At 38.1% G+C, this 23,547-nt stretch overlaps 1 protein-coding gene across 25 annotated transcripts in view; it reads left to right on the plus strand.

Moving 5' to 3' along the window:
* KMT2C (lysine methyltransferase 2C) overlaps nt 1-23,547 on the plus strand; it is a 422,602-nt gene that overhangs the window by 258,098 nt on the left and 140,957 nt on the right. For 24 of the 25 annotated variants that reach the window (XM_070077275.1, XM_070077280.1, XM_070077282.1 and 21 more), the window contains one exon: nt 18,933-19,095. In XM_070077275.1, coding sequence (XP_069933376.1) covers nt 18,933-19,095 — 163 coding nt within the window. Of the gene's footprint in view, nt 1-3,382; nt 10,248-18,932; nt 19,096-23,547 lie in introns of those variants that run through there. The other variant, XM_070077288.1, reaches the window with a different exon arrangement.

Consider the following 23,547-nt stretch of genomic DNA (forward strand, 5'->3'; position numbering starts at 1 on the left):
CGCAATGACCACAGCTGGGCCAGGCCAAAGCCAGGAGCTTCTTCAGGGTGTCCCACATGGGTGTGGTGGCTCAAGCTCTTGGGCCATCCTCCACTGCTTTCCCAGGCACATTAGCAGGAAGTGGAGCAGCCAGGACTTGAACCAGTTCCCATATGGGATGTTGGCACAGCAGATCAGTATTTTATCCCATTGCACCACTGCACTGGCCCCTCAAATTATCTTTTAATTCTATTTTTCTACACACTTTTTCTAGTAACCTTATATGCATAAAATATATTTTGATTGTTACTTGAGGTTCTTTTCTTTGCCTCCAGGAAATTTATTTTGGGTGGCTGTATGCAAGGTAACTATTCATTGCATACCCTTTAAAAACTGCTACATTTTCAACCATGGCATTGTATTTACTCCAAAATTTCAAAAAACTTTCAGTATTTCCTAATGTGTCCTGAAAATACTTTTCTTTTGGTTTTATTTATTTATTTATTTATTGACAGGCAGAGTTTAGAGAGAGAGAGAGAGAGAGAGAAAGGTCTTCCTTTTTCCATTGGTTCACCCCCCAAATGGCTGCCATGGCCGGCATGCTGTGCCGATCCGAAGCCGGGAGCCAGGTGCTTCCTCCTGGTCTCCCATGTGGGTACAGGACCCAAGCACTTGGGCCATTCTCCACTGCCTTCCCGGGCCACAGCAGAGAGCTGGACTGGAAGAGGAGCAACTGGGACAGAATCTGGTGCCCCAACCGTGACTAGAACGTTGGGGTGCTGGCGCCACAGGCAGAGGGTTAGCCAAGTAAGCCATGGTGCCAATCCTGAAAATACTTTTCAAAACTTCATTTTAAAGTTACATACTAAGAAGTAAGTATTTGATATTATTTTTTCTGTATTTTGTGATATAGAGGCCTAGTTTCATTTTTTTCACGTTCAGAACTAGTTTTACTGTTTAATACTGAAATGATTTTTCCCCATTCATTAGAATCACAATATATTTGAGTTATTTCTAGGTTCTCTGTTTTAGTTCATTTGTATATTTATATTTTCTAGTGACAATATCATACTGTCATAGTTACTGTACCTTTATGCCAAGCCTTGATATTTGGTAGTGCAAGTCTTTTTTTGACAGGCAGAGTGGAAGTGAGAGAGAGAGAGAGACAGAGAGAAAGGTCTTCCTTTGCCGTTGGTTCACCCTCCAATGGCTGCCGCGGCCGGCGTGCTGCGGCCGGCGCACCGCGCTGATCCGATGGCAGGAGCCAGGAACCAGGTGCTTTTCCTGGTCTCCCATGGGGTGCAGGGCCCAAGCACCTGGGCCATCCTCCACTGCACTCCCTGGCCACAGCAGAGAGCTGGCCTGGAAGAGGGGCAACCGGGACAGAATCCGGCGCCCCGACCGGGACTAGAACCCGGTTGTGCCGGCGCCGCTAGGCGGAGGATTAGCCTAGTGAGCCGCGGCGCCGGCCAGTAGTGCAAGTCTTACGTCCTTCTCCACTGATGGGAGAGAAATATGGATCAGACTAGCACTTTTCTTGGGAATAATTAGAAAAGCTATATAAAATATTTTTTAAAGAAATACTTAAAGGCTTAGAAAACTAGCAGTGTTTTAAGGACTTCAAGGAGTCAGAGCCCAGAGGGAAAGATTGTGCAGAGGTCAACCTGACATTCACTTTTCTTTTCTTCTTGAGGAATATTTCTGGTTCATAAAAACCTAGCTGAGAGATTAAAAAGCTGAAAAGAATTTCTGACAGCTTACTGAGCTGGGAAGACAAAAAGAGAATTTAGGTGCTGTAAACTTTGATTTGGAACCCTGAAGCCTGTTCTAGGAGTTAGCGAATTATCATGTTTGGATCAATTCTAGTTTTCCACCTAATTATGTGGCCCATGAACTAAAAGTGGGCTTTGCAATTTTAGATGATTGAAAACAAAATTAAAAGAATAATATTCCATAGCATAAGAAAATCTTATGAAATAAAGTTTAATTAGAACCAAGCCACTTCCATGTATTTGCATATTGCCTGTGACTTTTGTTGTACAAGGAACAGATTCCAATTGTTGCTGCAGAGATTTCATAGTCTTTGAATTGCTGCTTAGCTTCTAGAAATCACAGTGCCATGTGTATTGCCCAGGCATCATGTATACTACTTCTTCTTTTTTTGTTTACCATTTGAAAGGAGAAAAGTGCTTTTTTGGGACATAGTGGAATAAATCTTGTTGTTATTAAATTATGTGGAAAAGCATTATATTTATCATGCTGGAACACCATAGCTATGCTAAGAAACACAATGTATGTCAGTACTACCAGAGTGCTCCTGTGAACACTTTCAACTTAGAAGAATGTAGTAGTGAGAGAAAATTAATTAAAGCAAAATCTCAGCACAGAATTTCTTCACAAAAGTAAAAAATGAAAATGAGGCCACAGTAAAAGTGAGATTCAGAATGGCTCATTTGCTAGTTGAGAAACAAGCAAGTGGTAAGTTAATTAAATTGTTTTAATTGTAGCATGCAAAGAAATGTACAAATTTCTTTAAAACTATTGGCCTTTTGGGTTGGTGATGGGGCATAGCATGTTAAGTCACTGTCTGTGACTCTGACATCCCATTTAGGTACTGGTTCAAGTCCTGGCTCTCTACTTCCCATACCTATTCATAGCCCAGGAAGGCAGCAGAGTATGGTGCAAGTGTTTGGGGACTCTGCACCCATGTGGGAGACCTGGAAGAAAATCCTGGCTCCTGGCTTCTGCGCAGCCAGTCCTGTTGTTGGCAGTCATGTGGGGAGTGAACGAGTAGATTGAAGATCTCTCTCTGTCCCCTTCTTTCTGTAACTCTTCCTTACAAATAAATGAATTTTTAAAAAAAGTAAAATAAAAAAGCTATTTGTCTTTCAGTATGAATAGTTGCTCTAAAAGTTAAGTTTATTGGGAGCTATGTAATTTATTTAGGTTTATGATTTCTGATGATTTTCCTAGGCTTTTGAGTATTCAGTAGATGTTAACAATTCTGTTCAGTCGTTAGTTATTCCAGGCAATGGTGAATTTGCCGTGATTGAAGGTTAATCTTTAGGAATTGTCTTTGTGAAACAACTATAAGAAATTAAAAAGAACACACTAAATCATTATAGCCTGGAGTAGAATCTGCTAAGATGTGTTACAAATAACAGTGTTTAAAAACAGAAAAAGATTTTAGTAGATGATTGTGGTAGCCACTGATTTTTCCTTGTATTCTTCATTAGCAGGCATTTTGTAGAAAATATTTATTTATTTAAAAGTGAAGGGAACTTAAACATTTTACACATACTTATATATGTAATGTATTTGTAAGGCACGAAGAGGGGGAGAGGGAGGGAGGGAGGGAAAGAGAGAGGGGGAGAGGGAGGGAGGGAGGGAAAGAGAGAGGGGGAGAGGGAGGGAGAGAGAGATTGAGCTCAAGATCTCATCTGCTAATTTACTCTTCATATGCTTATAACAGCTGGAGGTGGACTAGGCCAAAGCCAGGAGCTTGGAACTCAATCCAGATCTCTCATATGGGTGTCAGGAACTCAGCTACTTGAGACTTCACCTGCTAGTCTTAGGATGGACATAGTGGGAAGCTGAAATTGGGGAACAGAGCTAGGACTGAGAAGCAGGCACACTGATATGGGACCTGGATACCCCAAGCAGCAGTTCAAACATTGCACCAAATGTTTGTACCTATAGAAGATATTTTAATCTGTTATGTGTTTCTGAACTACTAATGTTGGTAATGATTTGATTTGGTCTTGTAAACTTCATCAGATTCCATGAATTTTTGTGAGGTACACTCTTAGGTGCTACTATATGGAATTGATCTTCTGCATAGCAGTTTAATGATTTAAAAGTGGTAAAAGTTTTATTGCAATTTTTTGAGCTTAGAGTGTAAATTGAAATTTTTCTGAATGAGAAGACAGCCTTCAACCACTAAATATTTGGAAGTTAGCTTTTGCTGCAGGCTTGATAATATTTATTAACAAACTCAACCTAAAATTACAATATAAAACATAACTTACACATGAAACTTATACTATGGTAATATCATTTGTATAACAGTGAATGGTGTTTGGTTTACAACTATGGCACACTGCTTTGTGTGTTAAAATACTAATCTCCATTCCCATATAAATTTACTGCTGAAATAAGTTCAAACCAGAGTTATGGTAGCAGTTTTAAGACCTCATAGCAAGTGCAAAGGTAATTTTCATATTTCAATATTCATTTAACTGCAGTTGAGCTTCTATTATCCTTTAATTTCAAATGATTATTCTGGGTCCGGCACTGTGTCATAGAGTGTTAAGCATATACCTGCAATGCCAGTATCCCATATCGGTGCTGGTTCTAATCCTGGCAGCTCCACTTCCAGTCCAGCTCCCTGCTAATGTGCCTGGCCTAGCAGTGGAAAATGGCCCAAGTGCTTGGACCCCTGTACCCATGTGGGAGACATGGATATAGCTCCTGGTTTCATCCTGGACCAGCCCCAGCTGTTGCAGCCATCTGGGGAGTGAATCAGCAGATGGCAGATCTCTCTGTCTCACCTTCTCTTGCTGTAATTCTGCCTTTCAAATTAAAAAAAAAAAAAAAAAAAAAAAAAAAAAAAAAAAAAATTCTGCAATGTAATGACATGCATATCCTCGATTAAGATTGCATGCCTGTATACTGATAACAGTACTTGACAGTATCTTTGTGTGAAAAGCATTTTTTTAAAGATTTATTTATTTATTTGAAAGAGTTATGCAGAGAGAGGAGTGGCAAAGAGTGAGAGAGTGGTGTTCCATCCGATGGTTCAATCCCCAGTTGGCTGCAAAAGCCAGAGCTGCCCCAGTCTGAAGCCAGGAGCCAGGAACTTCTTTAGGTTCTCCCATGTGGGTGCAGCGGCCCAAGTACTGCCTTCCCAGGCCACAGCAGAGAGCTGGATGGGAAGTGGAGCAGCAGGGATGCCTGTGCTTCAGGCCAGGGCGTTAACCCGCTGTGCCACAGCCACACCCCATGAAAAGCATTTTTAAATATGGATATATAGAATCTCAGATACATTACAATGAACAAATGGAGTATATAATTCATTTCGTTGATATGGAAAAATGGACTTGAATTCAGTTAAATAAAATGGTATGGCCTCCTCAATTCCTTTATTTTTCTTCATTAGTAGATCTATGATACTAAAAGTTGTACTCAATTATCATTGTATTTTGAACAATACCTACCAATGAACTTTTCAAAATATCACTCTTGTTAAAACAAGAAATATATGTATAATATCTTTCTCCCACAGAATTTAAAATATCTACCTAGCCCTTTGCCCTTTTGAATAAGGCTACACAAAACAAAACAAAACAAAAAATCTTTTCGCCACAAATATTTAAACTTCAATTAAGCTCATGGGCAAATTGGATTTAAATGACTTCTCTAGCCTAAGTGTTATCAGAATAAAAAATATCTCTGTTGGAAAATTGCCTCATCTAGTGCCTCAAAATGTCTGCAAATTTTCAGAAACAAAGTTCAACAATAAATTACTATTACTAGATACCCTAGAAGATAAGATCAAAGTATTGAACACAGTGAAAAAGAAAAGACAATAAGAAAATGTTCTCAGGTTCTTTGGGCACTTTGTCTTTCCACATAACATCATAAAAATTTAAAATGAGGATGTGATATGTTTGCAGTCTTAAGACACAAAAAACCCTGACAATAAAAGAAAATATAGAATTAAACTACATTACAAAAGTAACATGTTAAACATACCGGAAGAGCAAAAACACAAGCGTTAGAGAGGAAAAAGTGCAACAGATGCAAACATGGATAATAAGAGGAATAGGCTCTAGAGTATACAACACAATTTGAATAGAAAAAGAAAGATAAGAGAGATAATAGAAAGGTGATAATAGAGAAGTGTGCAGCCGACTGATGCAGTTAATAAGAGACAATACAAAGGTCTAGTAAATAAACACATGACAAAGGTACACAATCCCATCAGTAAATATAAAATGTGAATTTTGAAACTACATTTAGATAGTATTGCATACTAGATCAAGAAAAATTACATCCAAATGTATTAAGTGTTGGCCTGGATTTGTATCATTGGGTTCTCTTACTCAGCTGATGAGAGCAAGTGAGAATTGGAACATTCACTTGGGAAAGCAGATTGTAATTTTTGGGTAAAGTTGATAAGACATCTATCTTATGACTCAGTGGTTCCCCTCTTATATACCTTGATAACCTAGTGTTCTCAAAGTGTTTGGTCTCAAGACACATTTATATACTACTCTTAATTAATTTAATTGAAACATGTCTAATTCTGCTTTTTTGTTCAAGCATGTTAAATTTCATGGACGTAAATGAAGAAAATCCCACCTTATAAATATACATAGTATATATTTATATAGGAAAAGGAAAATCCATTTTAGAATTATGAATGTGCCAGTTTGATGCAGCAAAACTTGAAAAGTGGTTGTTTCTTAAGGGTTTTGCCCTACATGACATCTACATTCCTGTCTTTAACATTGTGATCCATTAGATTATCTTGAAATTTCAATGGATATTTTACCCATGTGTAATTTTTAGTCCATTTTTAAATGATCTTTGGAAAATACTAGTTCATTGAGTTATTTCCAACATTCCACACACTGACACAGTTTCATAAATAACAGCATTCAACATTTGGTATATATTCTTCTGATTTCATCAGAAGTCTTAAGTGTTAGGAAGCAGTCAAGGTCATTCATTCATATTGGGCAGTGTAAGTGTTCTAAGCTTTATTAATAGCAACTAATACTCTGTTTCCCTTGGAGTGATAGGTCTACTTTATTTATTATTAAAGAGTGTCTGTGAGATGATGTAGTCTGAATAATCAGTGTTCATCTGTTCTTCCGTGTAAGAATGATAGTCCATGAAAAAATCAGTTATCTCAGCTTAAAATCAGAAAATCTCAGAAGTGCCTTTCCTCAAGAAAACTTCCATATTTGGTGCAGCAGAATCATTTTATTTTTTATTTTCCATTTTTTTACACAAACATTGAAAAGATATGTACTAATGCATTATCAAAACTTTATTCATGGTCGGCGCTGCGGCTCACTAGGCTAATCCTCTGCCTGCGGCGCTGGCACCCCGGGTTCTAGTCCCGATCGGGGCGTTAGATTCTGTCCCGGTTGCTCCTCTTTCAGTCCAGCTCCCTTCTGTGGCCCAGGAGTGCAGTGGAGGATGGCCCAAGTCCTTGGGCCCTGCACCCGCATGGGAGACCAGGAGAAGCACCTGGCACCAGGCTCCTGATCAGCGCGGTGTGCCGGCCACAGTGTGTGCGGTGTGTGCGCGGTGTGCCGGCCATTGGGGGGTGAACCAACGGCAAAGGAAGACCTTTCTCTCTGTCTCTTTCTCTCACTGTCCACTCTGTCAAAAAAAAAATTAATAATTTGTTCTGCTTCATCAATGGTATTCTCAATGAAACTCATATTATTTTTACTTCAAGTATAGAGTCGGTTGAGAATGTATTAACTTCTAGTATGATTTTTTTTTTTTTTTTTGCCACTACCTTGATTCTTAGACTAGTACCAGCAGTCTTGCCCACCATAGCTTTTGGACTGTGTGCAAATACGAATGTGATATAAATGGCAAATAACAAATTTTCAAAATAATTTTGGCTTCATGGATACTTTCAAAGAGGTTCCATTCCCTGCTTCCCTCGGTGTTTATGGACCACTCTTTGAGAACTTCTCTGTAGAAAATATTTATTTAGATATTTAAATATTTAAAAATATGAGGTGTATGTTGGGAATAAGTATTGCTGCAGTTTTTTTGTTTAATGATAGTTGCAAATTGGAAGCAGTGCAAGTTTATAAATAATAAATATTCATTCAAAGGCATTCTATATAGAAATAAAAATGATTGCCCTACAGCCACAGAAATCAAGTGGTTAAAAACCCAGAAATGTAGATGGAGTTATAGAAGCTAAATTCCAGAAGAATTTAGAAAGCATGCTTTTATCTAAATTCAATTTATTTATTTATAAAGATTTATTTTATTTATTTTGAAAGAGTCATAGAGAGGGAGGGAACAATATAAAGAGATCTTCTCCCCTGATGTCCCTGATCAGCATTGGACCAGGCGGAAGCCAGGAGCCTGGAGCTTTATCCATTCTCCCGCATAGGTGGCAGGGGCCCAAAGACTTGGGCTATTTTCCTCTGCTTTTCTCTGGCCATTAGTAGGGAGCTGGATTAGAAGTAGAACAGCTGGGACTTTAACCTGCACCCAAATAGGATGCCAGTGTCAGAGGTGGTACTACGCCACCACGATGGCCCCTAAGTGCAATTTAAAACAGGTAAGACACAATAATTTTGCTTGGAGATATATATATGTAGCTAGTAAGAAATATGAGGACACATAAAGGATACCCTTATTTTGATGCAAACATTTTGAAATTCATGCATAAGTTTTTTACGGTATGCATTTTCCATGAGCTTTTAGAAGTACTCGTGTACAAAGAAAAGCAAGAGATTAATTGCCACTACACTATCTATAGAGGTTACATATGGAAAGCAGGGCGTATACTAACAATAGTCATATGAAGAGCTACTCTAGGGTATACCAAGATTTTTTAACCTATCCAGATGTTCTCTTTATAGTTCTTTAAATTGTATAAATGCACTCTTCTATGTGATATATTTCATATTTAATAAAAGAATGGAGCAATTGTAAAACAGTGTAGTTATTGGTAGAAGATAAAAATGATCTTGAATTTTATTAGCAAAAAGGAATTAAAAATAGCTAGAAAAATAGGGGAAAATGAAGGAGAGTAGCCCCTTTTGCATGTTGAAAACCTATTTGAAAGATACAACAGGCTCCGGTTCATTACATAGAAGGATACTTGGGTACTTCAAAAAGTTTGTGAAGAAGTAGAACTAAAAGATAAGTTGGGGTGGTGCGCCTTTGGTTTGCAGTTAAGATACTCATGTTCTACATCAGAGTACCTGTGTTCAGTTCTTAGCTTTGTGCCATTGTATTCCCTTGAAGGCAGCTGGTGATGATGGCTCAGGCACTTGAATTTCTACCACCTATGTCATTTTTCTTTCTGGTTCAAGAATTTTTCTCATCATTCTTTTAGTGTGTTATTGCCTCATGACTAATTTTAGTTCTCATTTGACAGTTTCTTGATTTTCTTTTAAATTCTAAAGGAAAGGATATCTTTGATGGTTATAGAATTCTATGTTGACAGTTCTCTTAGGACCTGATAAATTTGCCACTTTTTTGGATGTCTTCCTTCAGATGAGTAGTCTGCTGTTAGCTGAGTTGTTTCTCAGTACTTTGCTGATGGGTAGTAGTTTAAGTTCTGGTTCTTCAGTAGATGTCTTCTCTTGAGAGGGGAAAGGATACTACCTAATCACTAGATCAATGCTGAATTTCAGGATCCTCTGATTTTGCTATATTGTGGCACTGGAACTAGGTATCCTTTTACCTCCCAAGTGAGTGTCAGTATCCTGGCTCCCACCTGGTCTTCTGTCTTACCACACTTTCTAGGCACCAGGGTGAATAATGTATTCCAGGTTCTCCTTTTAAACTTTGCCGTGGGTATATCGGATTAGGATTTTTCTGTGGTGTTTGGCTCACATCGGTTGGTTATTATTTATTCATTTGTGAGTGTGTGTTTGTTTTACTAGCTTGTCACTTTTTTATTCCTTTGACTAGAAGATATACCAGGCATTTTCATTTTACCGGCATTTGTATATGTGTGTGCCTCTTGGTATTTCTGGAGTTTTAAGCTTCTTTGCTCCTGCTTCTTATATAAATGAGTTAGAAAGACTGCTCTTTTCGTTCCTTGGGAACTGAGGTCTTAAATGATCTGTATTCTGTGTGTGTTTCGTTTCTATCTCTTTCTCGTCTTCTTTTGTTTGTCTTATGTATCGTGCCCGAGGTCTTGCAGCTGTACTTCATAGAAAAATCCGTCTCTTCAGCCTAGTCTGGAAGGGGAACTCTGCATTCCTTTTTTTTTTTTTTTGACTCTTTTTTCCTTCTGAATATAAAGTTCTGAGTTGATATTTGGCTTCTTTCAGCATTGGAAGCTCTTGACTTGTTTCCTGTCCTGTATTATTTCTGATGAGAAATCAGATGTCAATAGTGTTGTTATTCCCTTGTATGTAATGTTTTAATATCCTCTGGCTGCTTTCAGGATTTTTTCTTTATCTTTGGTTTTCAGCAGTCTATGATGTGCCTAGGTGTGGTTTTCTTTGTATTCATCCTGCTTGGGGTTTGCTGAGCTCCTTGGAACTGTAAGTTGATATTTTTCACCAAATTTGTGAAAAGTTTGACCTGTATTTTTTTCTATCACATTTCCCTCTCCTATTCCTGTGTAACTCTAATTACATGCATGTTTATATATTTGATAGTGTTCCACAGATCCTGAGGCATTATATCTTTGTTTTTGCACATTTTTACTTTATGTTCCTCAGAATAGGTACTCTATTCATATATTTTTAAGATGACCATTTCTTTTTTCATGTTAAGGCTCTTATTAAGCTCATTCGTTGAAATTTACATTTAAATTACTATACCTTTCAGTTATAGACTTCCATTAGATTGTATTTTACAATTTTTAGATCTTTTTTATTATTCTACATCTGGTTGTGACCAGCTCGGCCTGTATTTGAACATGTGTTCAATAGCTGCTTTAAATTCTTTGTTCATCTTGTCATTTTCTATGGAATATTTTTTCTTTTTGTTGTAGGTTCCATTTTTCTGTGTTTTTTTTTTTTTTTTTTGGACAAGTCTAATATTTTTTGTTGTACGGTCAACATTTTAGATAATAGGTTGTAGATAGAGCATTCTATTTTTTTTATTTTCAACGTCTCATTTTGTTCTGGGAGGCATTATTATGGCTGGATATACGTTCCTAACTTAATTATGTTTCTAGCTGTTGGCAGCACATGCAGTCTCTGTTTAGCTCTCCTAGCAGTCCTGTTGTTGCTTTCTCTTGACCTACATAGATTTCATCTGTGCATGTACATTTTGGGGTGTAACATTAATTTAGGGGTTATTCAAATTTTTATTCTTTAAAACTGTGGCTCCCTCTTTCCTAGGATCCCATCAAGTCCATCCTTTCCTACCACTCTTGGACTTAATATTTTTTCTGGTACCAGTCAGATTTAGTCTTTTTGCTTTTTTGAGATCTAATACTACTTTCTGCTTTCATGCATGTTAGAAAGTGTCCTTAGCTTAAAATTTGTTCAGTATAAATCTTAGTTATATTCCACTGAAAGTCAGTTGTCTTCCTAGTCCTCCCTTTGTTTGATTATTCACAGGTGACTTCAAGTGTTTTGCTTTTCTACTTTATTCATATTTGATGAATTTTATCTTTAGGAAAGCTGATGTTAACCACTGTACTATCACTTAATAAACAAATTTACTTTTCTGCATGAGGTTTTTTTTTTAATATTTATGTATGTATTTATGAAAGGCAGAGTTAAAGAGAGAGAAGCTGGGGCAGAGATACCTTCTATCCACTGGTTCACTCCCCAAATGGCCACAGTGGCTGGAAATGGGCCAATCTGAAGCCAGGAGCCAAGAGCTTCATCCAGGTCTCCCCCATGAGTGCAGGGGTCCAACGACTTTTGCCATCTTCTACTGCTTTCCTAGGCACACTAGCAGGGAACTTGATTGGAAGTGGTGCAACTGGGAATCGAACCAGCACCCATATAGGATGCTGATATCACAAGTGGAAGCTTACCTAGCTATGGGACAATGCTGGCCCCATTTATTTACCATTTGTAAATCTTTGGTGAAGATTTTGTTCAAATATTTTATTCTTACTCCCCCTTCCTTGTTTAATTTTGCTGTCGTCATCTTACTGAGTTGTAAGAGTCCTTTATATTTTCTTGTTAGAAGTAATTTATTTATTAAGAGATACATTTTTGCCTAGTTTGTGACACATTTTTATTTTATCAGCAATGTTACTTGAAGAGTTTAAAATGTCCTACCCAAGACATAACCACACATCCTCGTTTAACCCCAATTAATCAACCTTGCATAGCTTCATCAATTTATTTTTTTAAAAAAATTTATTTACTTGAAAGGCAGAGTTATACACAGAGAGGTGGGGAGAGAGAGAGAGAGAGATTGACCTTCCATTCTCTGGTTCATTCTTCAAATGGCCACAATGGTTGAGGCTGGGCCAGACTGAAGCCAGGAGTCTGGAACTTCATCCGGGTTTTCCACATGGGAGGCAGGGGCCCAAGTCTTTGGGCCATCTTCTACTAACTTTTCAGGCCCATAAGCAGGGAGCTGGATTGGAAGTGGATTAGGGACCTTTCCTGTTGCGAGCAGGTATACTAAATGGGTGCTGGGTTATATCCCAGCTGCTGCAGTTCCCATCCAGCTCCCTGCTAATGTACTTGGGAAAGCAGTGAAAGATGGTTCAAGTCGTTGGGCCTCTGCCACCCACGTAGGAGACCTGAAAGAAGCTCTTGGCTCATGGCTTATCTGGCCCAGCCCTGACTATTGCAGTCATTTGGGGAGTGACCCAGTGAATGTAAGATTAACTGGTACAGGGGCCGGTGCCTTGGCACAGTGGATTAATCCTCTGCCTGCGGCAATGGCATCCCATGTGGGTGCTGATTCTAGTCCTGGCTGCTCCTGTTCCAATCCAGCTCTCTGCTATGGCCTAGGAAAGCGGTGGAGGATGGCGCAAGTCCTTGGGCCCCTGCACTCACATGGGAGACCCGGAGGAAGCTCCTGGCTCCTGGCTTCTGATTGGCGCAGCTCCAGCTGTTGCAGCCATTTGGGGAGTGAACCAACGGAAGGACGACCTTTCTCTCTGTCTCTTCCTCTCACTCTCTGTAACTCTACCTCTCAAATAAATAGATAAAATCTTAAAAAAAAAAAAAAAAGATTAACTGGTACAGCTGGGACTTTCACCAGTGTTCATATGGTGTGTTGGCATCTCAGGCTGTAGCATAACCAGCTGTGCCACAATGCAAGCTTCAGCTTAAAAGTAACCCGTAACTGCACAGTATTAAGTATTCAGACTTAGTAGATAAGAATGAAATTTAATGCTATCATTGCTTTTTGCTATCATCCTTTGCATCTGCTACTGATATAATGGATATTTGAGTTGCTTGTTATATGTCAGTGCCCATCATACATAACTAAGCTGTAACAATCTTGTTAATTTATGGTATTAATGTTTTTACCGATAATACTGCTGTGATGATTATTTTGTTAATCTTAGTAGCAGTGTTGTGAGTGTGTTATCACTTCTGTTTATTAGATTGGTAGAAAACACAATTAGTTTGGTCATTAGAGTTATAGGAAGTGGCTTCAGAAAATTCATGAAAATGAACATTGTCTTTTTTTTTTTAAAAGACTTATTTTATTTATTTGAAAGACGGTTATATATAGAGAGAGGGAACCAGAGAGAGTGGTCTTCCATTCACTGTTCACTTCTGAAATGACCAAAGCAGCCAGAGCTGAGCTGATAGAGGGCAAGAGAATGCTTGTCTCGCCAATGATGTCTTAGGAAAATCTCTCTGAGGATTGCTCCCCTATTTCTAAGCAGTACTTTAAAATACTTATTCTTTTCACTTCATAGTGTTAACACATTGTGAAATGTAAGTATGATTTTAAAAAACAGATTCTTAAGAATGTAATAATGATTTGGCAGAGACCAAAGCATTGGAGAGGCCTGAAATGTTCTATTTGTTATCTTTTGTTTAACAAATTAACATAAACCTTAAAGCTTTTTTTCTCTGTTTGGTCGAAAGTCTGCTCAGGCTCAACTGTGCTCTCTGTCTAAGGCCTCACAAAATTCAAATCATTGTGTTTCAAGAGATGCGTCTGTTGAAATCTCATGTATTTTAAACTTTATTCCAACTTCTTGCCCCCACAGAGGTAAGAATTAAAAACAGAGGCATGAGTACAGAGCATAAGAGAGGGCAGGGTTTATTTAAAAGAGAGAGAGAGAGAGAGAGTGAACATATATTCTCTAGTGAGTGGGCCACCCACACTGTGATACCTGCCATGAGTGGGTCAGAGAATTGACCTCCTTTGAGAAGAGGCAGTCAGAGAGGAAATAAGCATCTCTAAGCATGGGATTTCCTTGGAGCCTCTGCTTGAAGTTTAACTTTCACATGGCTATCATGGAATCTCCTCCTTCCTGGTCCCAGGTGCATCTTGGGAAAGCGGAGTGGCAGAAATTCCAGCTCAAGTATGTGCATCTACCCTGCCACCCTTTCCAGATTCACTTCTGAGCCCATCAGATGTGGAGAGATTTAGCTCTATGCAGTTGTATGGATTAGGTTCCTGCTTTCTCACTGGTCATGACCTGGGTTGCTCTCAGCTCTCTGGTTCTTGCTTTTGGCTTCATTTTTTTCCCCAATACAGCGACACTGTATTGAATTTTTCACTTGCTGGGAGTTTCTTTGAGTTTTCCTTTTACTAGTAGTAATAAAAAAATGCTCTGTTTTGAAGGGATTGTGTGATTAAGGCAAATCCCATTTGATTGTAAGTCAATTGATTGGGTATCTTAATTGCTTCTGCAAAATTTCTTTGCCATGTGACCCAGCATAACATCTGACATAATATTTCATCATATTCCCAGTCACTGGATTAGTTGAGAAAGCTTGAGGGGTTGGTAGTATGGAAACATTTTAGAATTCTGCCTGTCATAAGTGCCATATTGAGTTTTCATCTGATCTAGAATGTATCAGGATTTCCTTTAGAAAGATGGCTGTAATAGCAGTGAGGTATATGTATCAGAAAGGAAAAATATTGGAAGAAGAAAAATTCTACTCCTAGAAGTCTCCATTTTGCTGTACAAATATTTTTTAGCAAATGTTTTAATCAGAAATGTGTGTTTAAAGTGAACAACAACAACAAAAAAATTAGTCATCAAAAGATTTATTACTTCAAGTTTTTAAATCTTTATTTCTTTTTTTTATTTTATTTTTTTTTCTATTTTTGACAGGCAGAGTGGACAGTGAGAGAGAGAGAGACAGACAGAAAGGTCTTCCTTTGCCGTTGGTTCACCCTCCAATGGCTGCCGCGGCTGGCGCGCTACAGCTGGCACCGCGCTGATCCGAAGCCAGGAGCCAGGTGCTTCTCCTGGTCTCCCATAGGGTGCAGGGCCCAAGGACTTGGGCCATCCTCTACTGTACTCCTGGGCCATAGCAGAGAGCTGGCCTGGAAGAGGGGCAACCAGGACAGAATCCGGCGCCCCGACCGGGACTAGAACCCAGTGTGCCAGCGCCGCAAGGCAGATGATTAACCTATTGAGCCACGGCGCCGGCCACTAAATCTTTATTTCTTGAATTGAAATTCATGTTAATCCATGCTTGTATTTTTACTCAGCTTTACTTTATATATATCAAAGATGTTTTTTGAAGTACAACCACTTTATTTTTAAAAGGATTTTTTTTAAAGATTTATTTATTTATTTATTTATTTGAAAGTCAGTCAGAGTTACACAGAGAAAGAGGCAGAGAGAGAGAGGTCTTCCAACCACTGGTTCACTCCACAGTTGGCCGCAACAGCCGGAGATGTGCTGATCCAAAGCCAGGAGCCAGGATCTTCATCCAGGTCTCCCACGTAGGTGCAGGGGCCCAAGGACTTGGGCCATCTTCTGCTGCTTTCCCAGGTCAAATCAGAGAGCTGGATCAGAAGTGCAGCAGCCAGGCCTCCCATATAGAATGCCAGCACTGCAGGCGGCGGCTTTACCCATTATGCTACAGCACTGGCCCCCAAAAGATTTATTTATTTATTTGAAAGGCTGTAATGGCTGGAGCTGGGCTGATCTGAAGCCATGATCCTGGAGCTTCTTTTGGTTCCCCCACAGGGGTGTAGAGGCCCAACCACTTGGGCCATCCTCTGCTGCCTTCGCAGGCCATAGCAGAAAGTTGGATTGGAAGTGGAGCAATTGGGATGTGAACTGGCACCCGTAGGGGATGCAGGCGGCATCCCCAGGTATATATACTTTAATGACTATTTCTTCTATTGAAGAAATTAACCTTATTATTAGTTTTTCACCTGTTAATTGCTATTTATTGAATAAGTTTTCCTTGCAATCTATATAGCTATATTGCTGCACTTGTATTTCTTGGGTAGCATTTGTCTGAAATTTTTTTTCCCTTCTTAGTTTTTTATTTTTGACTTGTATGTGTGACTGTGTGTTATTTACACATACATATACCTGAGAAAGTATATGTGTATGTGTGTATAAAGTGTATATATTAATTATATTCTGCATGTTTTGAAAGTTGTTGTTTCATAATGCAACTTTAATCTCTGAAATTTTGTTGGCTTTAGTTTTATACATTTATTTTGAGAAAGTCTTCTCTACCTCAGTATAATTAAATAAAAGTTTTGAAATTTCCTCGGCCCCTTTCTTACAGTTGGTCCTTGAGCTCTCAGTTGTTTCTGTTTAAGTTTAGGGTTAGGATTAATGTTGGAAGATGAAAACAATACTCCCTCCTTCTTCTTCTCTTTTGTTTTCCTCATTGATTAAAAGAAGTAGAAAAGAATGAATGCTAACCAGGAGTTTGAAATATTTATTGAAACAAAGCTGTTTAACTTATCTGCCCCTCCCCAAATGTCAATTAGTTTTGCAGTTGTTCTTTAGTTTACGAGTTTGGATTTCTGATGTCTGTTAGATGAGCATGCTCATGTTACACATGTTCCCTGTGGAAATTCATTCTTTGATACTTTCTGTAGTTAGACAAATAATTTTTATTTGGTTTAGGACAATGCATTGCAGCCTATGTATATAGCATATGTTTTCCTTCAGTGCCAAATGTCCTTTATTAGCTATTTGATTTTAACTGATTAGCTATTTGATTGAAGGCTCACTTAAACACAGTTAATGTTTTACTGCCTTTCTATTATTCCTTGATATCTTCATATGATATTGAAAATTAGCATGTTGAATATACCCAGCAGTTTCCATAGTAGTTTAGCTAATGTCATGTAATGTTTTTCATTGTAGGTGTGATTAGGAGATCATATTGGTGTTTTCAGAGTAACATAGGTATTGGGAAATGAATCAATTTACTTTTCCATATATAAAACTTATATAAAATTCATTTTATTTGCCAAAGATATTTTTAGTGTAGAAAGATTCTAGTTTGACTCATGGTTTCAAAATAAGAGATTCGAGGTCTTAGTTTAAGCAGGATTACTTTTGTTACATTGATGAGTTACTATGAAAATTTTTCAGTGGATTGGTTGTACTTTCTTCCTTTGACATTTTCTTAGCCTTTGCAGCAGGAGACTGATCACTGAGGTATTATTGTTATGGTTAATTCTAGGTTCTGATAACATGCTAAACATATTTAGATACCTTGTGAAGTTGTAGTATGAACATACAATCCATTTTGAAAAAGATGATTATTATACTTTATCAATGAAGGGAAAAACTTTATTTTTTTATTTACCATCTTTAATGCAGTAACACCCCTGAATACAAAAGTGGAACTGAAATTTGTATTAGCCTGTGGACTTGTGAACATTATATGAAATATAAATGTCACAAATATAACTCGTATTTATAAGTTAACTAGATAGTTTGTACTTAAAATGTGTGGAACATAGAATTAGTGTCATTTTCTTATATTTTTCTCAGTACAGTGTACTGATGATAAGGTTAATGAGTTTCCTAGTATGTGGTATCTTATGTAAATATACAAATTAAATATAGGAAATAATAGTTCAACAACTCTAGTATTCCCTGATTGATTAGCAGAATGTAGAATCATTGTATTAATAAATGAAGATATTCAAATTAATGTTAGCAGTCTATTGGAGAGTGACCTCATAGATGGACATGTTCTTGCTTTTCCTTACTGTCTCTCCTCCTCCCCCTCTCTGTCACTCTTCTTTTAAATAAAGAATTCTTTTAAAAAAGATGCACACATAGTTGTTGCATGCAGAAAAAGACTTTATAGTGTATGACCACACAGCAGAGCATCTACAAGGAAAATGGTGCCCAAATAGGCTTGGGAGGATGAGGAAAAGTTCATTAATCATTCTAAGAAATGGCGAATAAGTATATATAACATTTTAATAATCTACATTGACTTCTTTTGCATTCATTTGTCTTAGATTTCCTCTATGTTGGGCGTATTTCTTTGCGCACACACACACACACACACACACACCCAGGTGGAGCCGGGCTGAAGTGCTGTGAAGCAGTGCCCAGATGGCTTTTCTTCAGATTCCCAACTTTTGTAAATAAATTTGAAACTAATTTCTGTGTGAAAATATGTTGTTGTTTTTTTTTTTTCTAAATATATTTATTGATTTATTTGAAAGAGTTACACACAGAGAAGGAGAGGCAATGGGGTGGGGGTGGGGTTCTTCCATCCACTGGTTCACTCCCCAGTTGGCCTCAACAGCTGGAGCTGTGCCAGTCCGAAGCCAGGAGCCAGGAGTTTCTTCACGCGGGTGCAGGGGCCCAAGGACTTGGGCCACCTTCCACTGCTCTCCCAGGCCATAGCAGAGAGCTGGATCAGAAGTGGAGCAGCCAGGTTTCACACTGGCATCCATATAGGATGCCAGCTCTGCAGGTGGCAGCTTTACCCACTATGCCACAGTGCCAGCCCCCTCATATTGATTTTTAATCAGGATACAAATAATGCCACCTACTTGTTTTGGTGGGGTATAAAAACTGGTAAAATAAACCTTAACTAGAATTTGCCTTTAGAATCCCACACCTTAAAATCTGTAGTTGTGTGTATTTGACTAAGCACATATGAAAAAAAAAAAATGAAATGCTGACTTAATGGAAGGACCAAGGTCAGAGTGAGTACCTTAGGTTTTATTATTTTTAACTGATCCTTCATTTGCTATTTTGTGGGTTCAGATTATCTTACTAGTAATGTATGAAGTTTTCTTGTACCTTAATGTCCTTATATTTGACTCTTGCTTTTCAAGGTTTGGTAAAGAGATTTCAATACCTTTCCCTCTTTCAGCGATGTGCATTTTGCAAGCATCTTGGAGCCACTATCAAATGCTGTGAAGAGAAGTGTACCCAGATATACCATTATCCATGTGCTGCAGGAGCTGGCACCTTTCAGGATTTCAGTCATTTCTTCCTTCTTTGTCCAGAACATATTGACCAAGCTCCTGAAAGATGTAAGTTTACTACATCTTTAAAGACTTAGATGGAAAGATATAAATTTGCAAGTGTATTTTTCTGCTTTTTTTGTTATATGTGTTTAAAGTAAATGTTTTAAATTCTCTGAGTGTGTTCTACTTGTAGTAAATGATAGTATTACATAATCTTGATAATCTGAGAAATCTGTCATACAGAGATCTTTGGGGGCAGGGGAACACCTATTATCAGTAGTTTCATTGAATTTAATTACAAGATGTTCATTCTCAGAAATTCAAAGACAGTTTGTGTTTTATATTCACTTTAGAAAGACCTCAGGTAACCGCCACAGATAGAAATACTGAGTATACAATATTTCTGATATATGCTCTAAGGTAGTCTCATTTGTTGAAAACCACTAAGTTGGAGAATTAGAAGATGATTTATTCAGGTGTTATTTCAGGATGTACATTAATAGGAACACCCAAAGCTTGTGAAGTTTTTTAAGTTGCATAGCCCAGTTAATCATGATAGAAATATCTGTTAATGTTTCTTCATGATTTATCTATCTTGATTATAATCAGTTGTGTTTTTTTCTTCCTTTCCTGCTTTATATTTTATAATTTAGTGAAGATGTGTAAATGTTTGCATTGTATGTTACATAGAAAATTATAACTATGGTTATACAGGGATCTTCTCTTTTAATATATGGATTTCCAGTGAGCATGTATGTTCTGGGATCTTTTTTCTCCTTTGGTGAATAATTGAATTTCCACTCTCACTGCAAAAGTCTCTCTGATTTATTCAATCTTTTCTTTATTGATACCTTTTAGTTATATGGTTGTTGGCTTTTACTTGTTTTGTGGCAATGTTGGTAAAAGCTTTTTGCCCATCTTTTGTTGCAGGATTATGAAATATAAATATAGCTAACTCTGACTTTACTAAAAGTAATTTCAAATACAGTTAGACTACATGATTATTGCCTTTTACCTTTGTTTATTACCATAATTTTATCTTCCTTTAAAATTCTTTTGTGTCCACCTATTCAATCATATTCAATTCATATAAATATATATGTTTTATTTATTTTTAAAGATTTTATTTATTTTATTTGAGAGTTAGAGTTACAGACAGTGAGAGGGAGAGATAGAGAGAAAGGTCTTCCTTCTGTTGGTTCACTCCCCAAATGGTCACAACGGCCAGAGCTGAGCTGATCCAAAGCCAGGAGCTAGGTGCTTCTTCCTTGGGCAGGAGCCCAAGGACTTGGACCATCTTCTACTGCTTTCCCAGGCCATAGCAGAGAGCTGGTCTGGAAGAGGGGCAGCTGGGACTGGAACTGGTGCCCATGTGGGATGCTGGTGCCTCAGATGAAAGATTAACCTTCTGTGCCACAGCTCTGGCCCCTATATATAACCTTTAGATAAGCAAAACTAGTATTTGAAATTGTATTTAAGCCAATAAATAAGAGCTATAAAACTTAAAGAATGTTTTGGATAGCACAGTATAAAATCTGGGAGAAAAAGAATATTCATGCGCACTAACTATCAGGGTTATTTACGTAGTGATTTACTTCAGTAAGTTCATAAAATCATCATAGTTGATTTATTCTGGGTGGTATAATAGCATGTTGCTGACTAAAACAGTTTTGTTGGGGGGGGGGAGAAAGAGAAAGAGCATCTGAATTTTTTTTTTAAAGCTTAATTTATTGATCTGAGAGGCAGAGTTACAGAGAGAGGGAGAAATATATAGAGAGATCTTCTATCTGCTGGCTCATTCCCTAAAGGGCCATAATAGACAGGGCTGGGCCATGCCAAAACCAAAGAGCCAGGAGCTTCCTCTGGGTCTCCCATGTTGATGTAGGGGCCCAAGCACTTGGGCCATCTTCCACTGCTTTCCCAATCACATTTGCAAGGAGCTGGATCGGAAGTGGAGCAGCTGGGACTTGAACTGGTGCCGCAGATGGAGGCTTAATCTACTGTGCCACAACGCTGGCCCTAAGGATCTGCATTTTATTTCACTTTGTATATTCAGTCTTGCTTTCTTTACTTATTTATTTTAAGATTTATTTATTTGAAAGAATTAGAAGGAGAAAGATCTCTTCCATCCATTGCTTCACTCCCCAGATTGCAGCAATGGCGTGGGCTAGGATCTGAAGCTAGGATCCAGGAGCTTCATTTAGGTCTTCCACATGGGTGCATGGACCAAGTACTTGGGCCATCTTCTGCTGCTTTTCCTAGGCCATTAGAAAGGAGCTGGATTAGAAATGGAGCAGCTGGGACACAAACTAGTGCTCATATGGGATCATGGCTTCATAGGCAATGGCTTTATCCACTTTGCGACAATGCTGGTCCTTCAGTTACGCTTTAGAGCTAAGTAAACAGCATACAAAATTTTAAGTGAATATGATTTTAATGTTAAAATTTTATCACTTAATGGAAGTGCTACTTTGTACTGATAACTGTGTTCTGGTAGTATATACCTTCATGTATATGCCAGCTATCATATATCAGTTTGTAAAATAATTTACTATATGAACTGTGGTAAGATCATTTATCATGTATATGGTGAAAATTTCATGCTGGCAATCCAAAGCTAAAAGATACCAAAATTTTTGGTGCTATGCCTTCCAGAATGGAATTTTGGAGACTCATAAAAATACATGAACTATAGGATAAAATAAAACTAGAGTAAATAAGGTAATATCGCTAAAAGAAATATATATGTGGGATAAAAATGAAGATAGTGGTATAACTATGACTAAATGTAAATGCATGTTTGGCCCCAAGCGTTGTGGTACAAGGAGGGATATAGGAACACTTATCGGATTCACGGTATGTATAAAGGATCTTCAAATGTTCATGTGAAATGCATATTTTGAAAGCACCAAACCTAGATGGAAGAATTTTTTTTGCTCTGGGAAAGGCATTTACCCCAGCTGTTAAGATGCTGTTTATCCTGCCTATGTCGCATGTCAGGGTTCAGTGCCTTGCTCTTCTCCTGATTCCAGCTTTCTGTTACGGGAATCAGAGGGAATGGCTCAAGTGAGTGCTAATGACCACCCCTGCTGAGACTTGGATTGAGTTCCTGGCTCCCAGCTTTGTGTCCAGCCTTGGCCATTGGGGGTGTATGTTTTCCATGGCTGAAGATGGGAGCTACTCCATCACTACTGTCCCCAAGGATCTGCATTACCAGAAAGCTCGACTCAGGAGCCAGAACCCAGGCAGCCTAATGTGGAATACATGCATCTTTAACTTCTGGGCCAAATGCCTGCTTCTCCATAAACTTTTTGAAGTGCCCTCAAGTAGCAAGAATCCACTTGATATTAAGACTATAGGATAAGTTGACACTACATATTGTAGTGAAAAGTGGGCTTAAAGTAGTTTCTTTTTAGCATAGAGACAAAACCTGTAAACTCAGCCCATAGAAGCCCAATTGAATAAATTCTGTTACTTGGAGATTTTAAATAATGCAATTTAACTACGGAGCTTTCTGACCATATTCTGAGGATGTAAGAGGATCTTGCATATTGAATGCATTGCTGCCGTAATTAAGTCTTTCATAAATATTTCTTGCTATTGCAATTGTGTGTCATGACAGAAGGTACTTAACATTTTATGTTTTTAAAATGGAACAATTTTCAATAAATGTCATGAGAGTTAAATAAGACTAATTGCAATCATATAGCATTCTTCCATTTGTATTTCAATTGTTTTACAAAAATATTATTTTAGCTCTTTTCTATTAAAATATTTTATTTATGTATTTGAGATGTAGAGTTACAGACAGAGAGAGAGGGAGAGAGACAGAAAGGTCTTCCATCCACTGGTTTACTCCCCAGATGGCCACAAGGGCTGGAGCTAGGCCAATCTGAAGCCAGGAGCCATGAGCTTCTTTGAGTCTCCCATGTGGGTGCAAGTGCCCAAGCACTTGGGCCATCTTGCATTGCTTTCCCAGGCCATTAGCCAGAGAGCTGGATGGGAAGAAGAGCAGCTGGGACTCAAACTGGCATCAATATGGAATGCTGGCACCGCAGTTGGAAGCTTATATATGCCACTGCCAGCCCCTTTAGGTCTTATTAAACGCTCAAATTGTGAGAATAATATTATATATTGAGTTTACACCATGTTACAGAGTAATGTGCTCTGATAATTGGTTAGGCAAGTAAGATTGACATGTTTCTGTGAAAACTCAAACATCCAACAAAACCATAGGTTTTAGTGTAAAGAAATGTTTAAAAAAGGAGGGTTATCTGTTAACAATGCCAAGATTTCTATCAGAAAATAATTTTAGGGTTCTCTGTCGTTGCTAAAGGACTAGTCATGAGTCTAACATTTTCATGGCTATGCAGAAGTATGCTAACCTTGCCTGAAATTTTAAACTCAGTAATCCTGTGAGATATAACCATATATACTTCCTATGTTGGAAAGCTTAATAGCAAGGAACTTGCCTTGCAAGATCAGAGGAAAAATATTCTAGGCAGAGGAACAGCTACT

The sequence above is a fragment of the Oryctolagus cuniculus genome, chromosome 7, assembly GCF_964237555.1.
Source record: "Oryctolagus cuniculus chromosome 7, mOryCun1.1, whole genome shotgun sequence".
NCBI lineage: Eukaryota > Metazoa > Chordata > Mammalia > Lagomorpha > Leporidae > Oryctolagus > Oryctolagus cuniculus.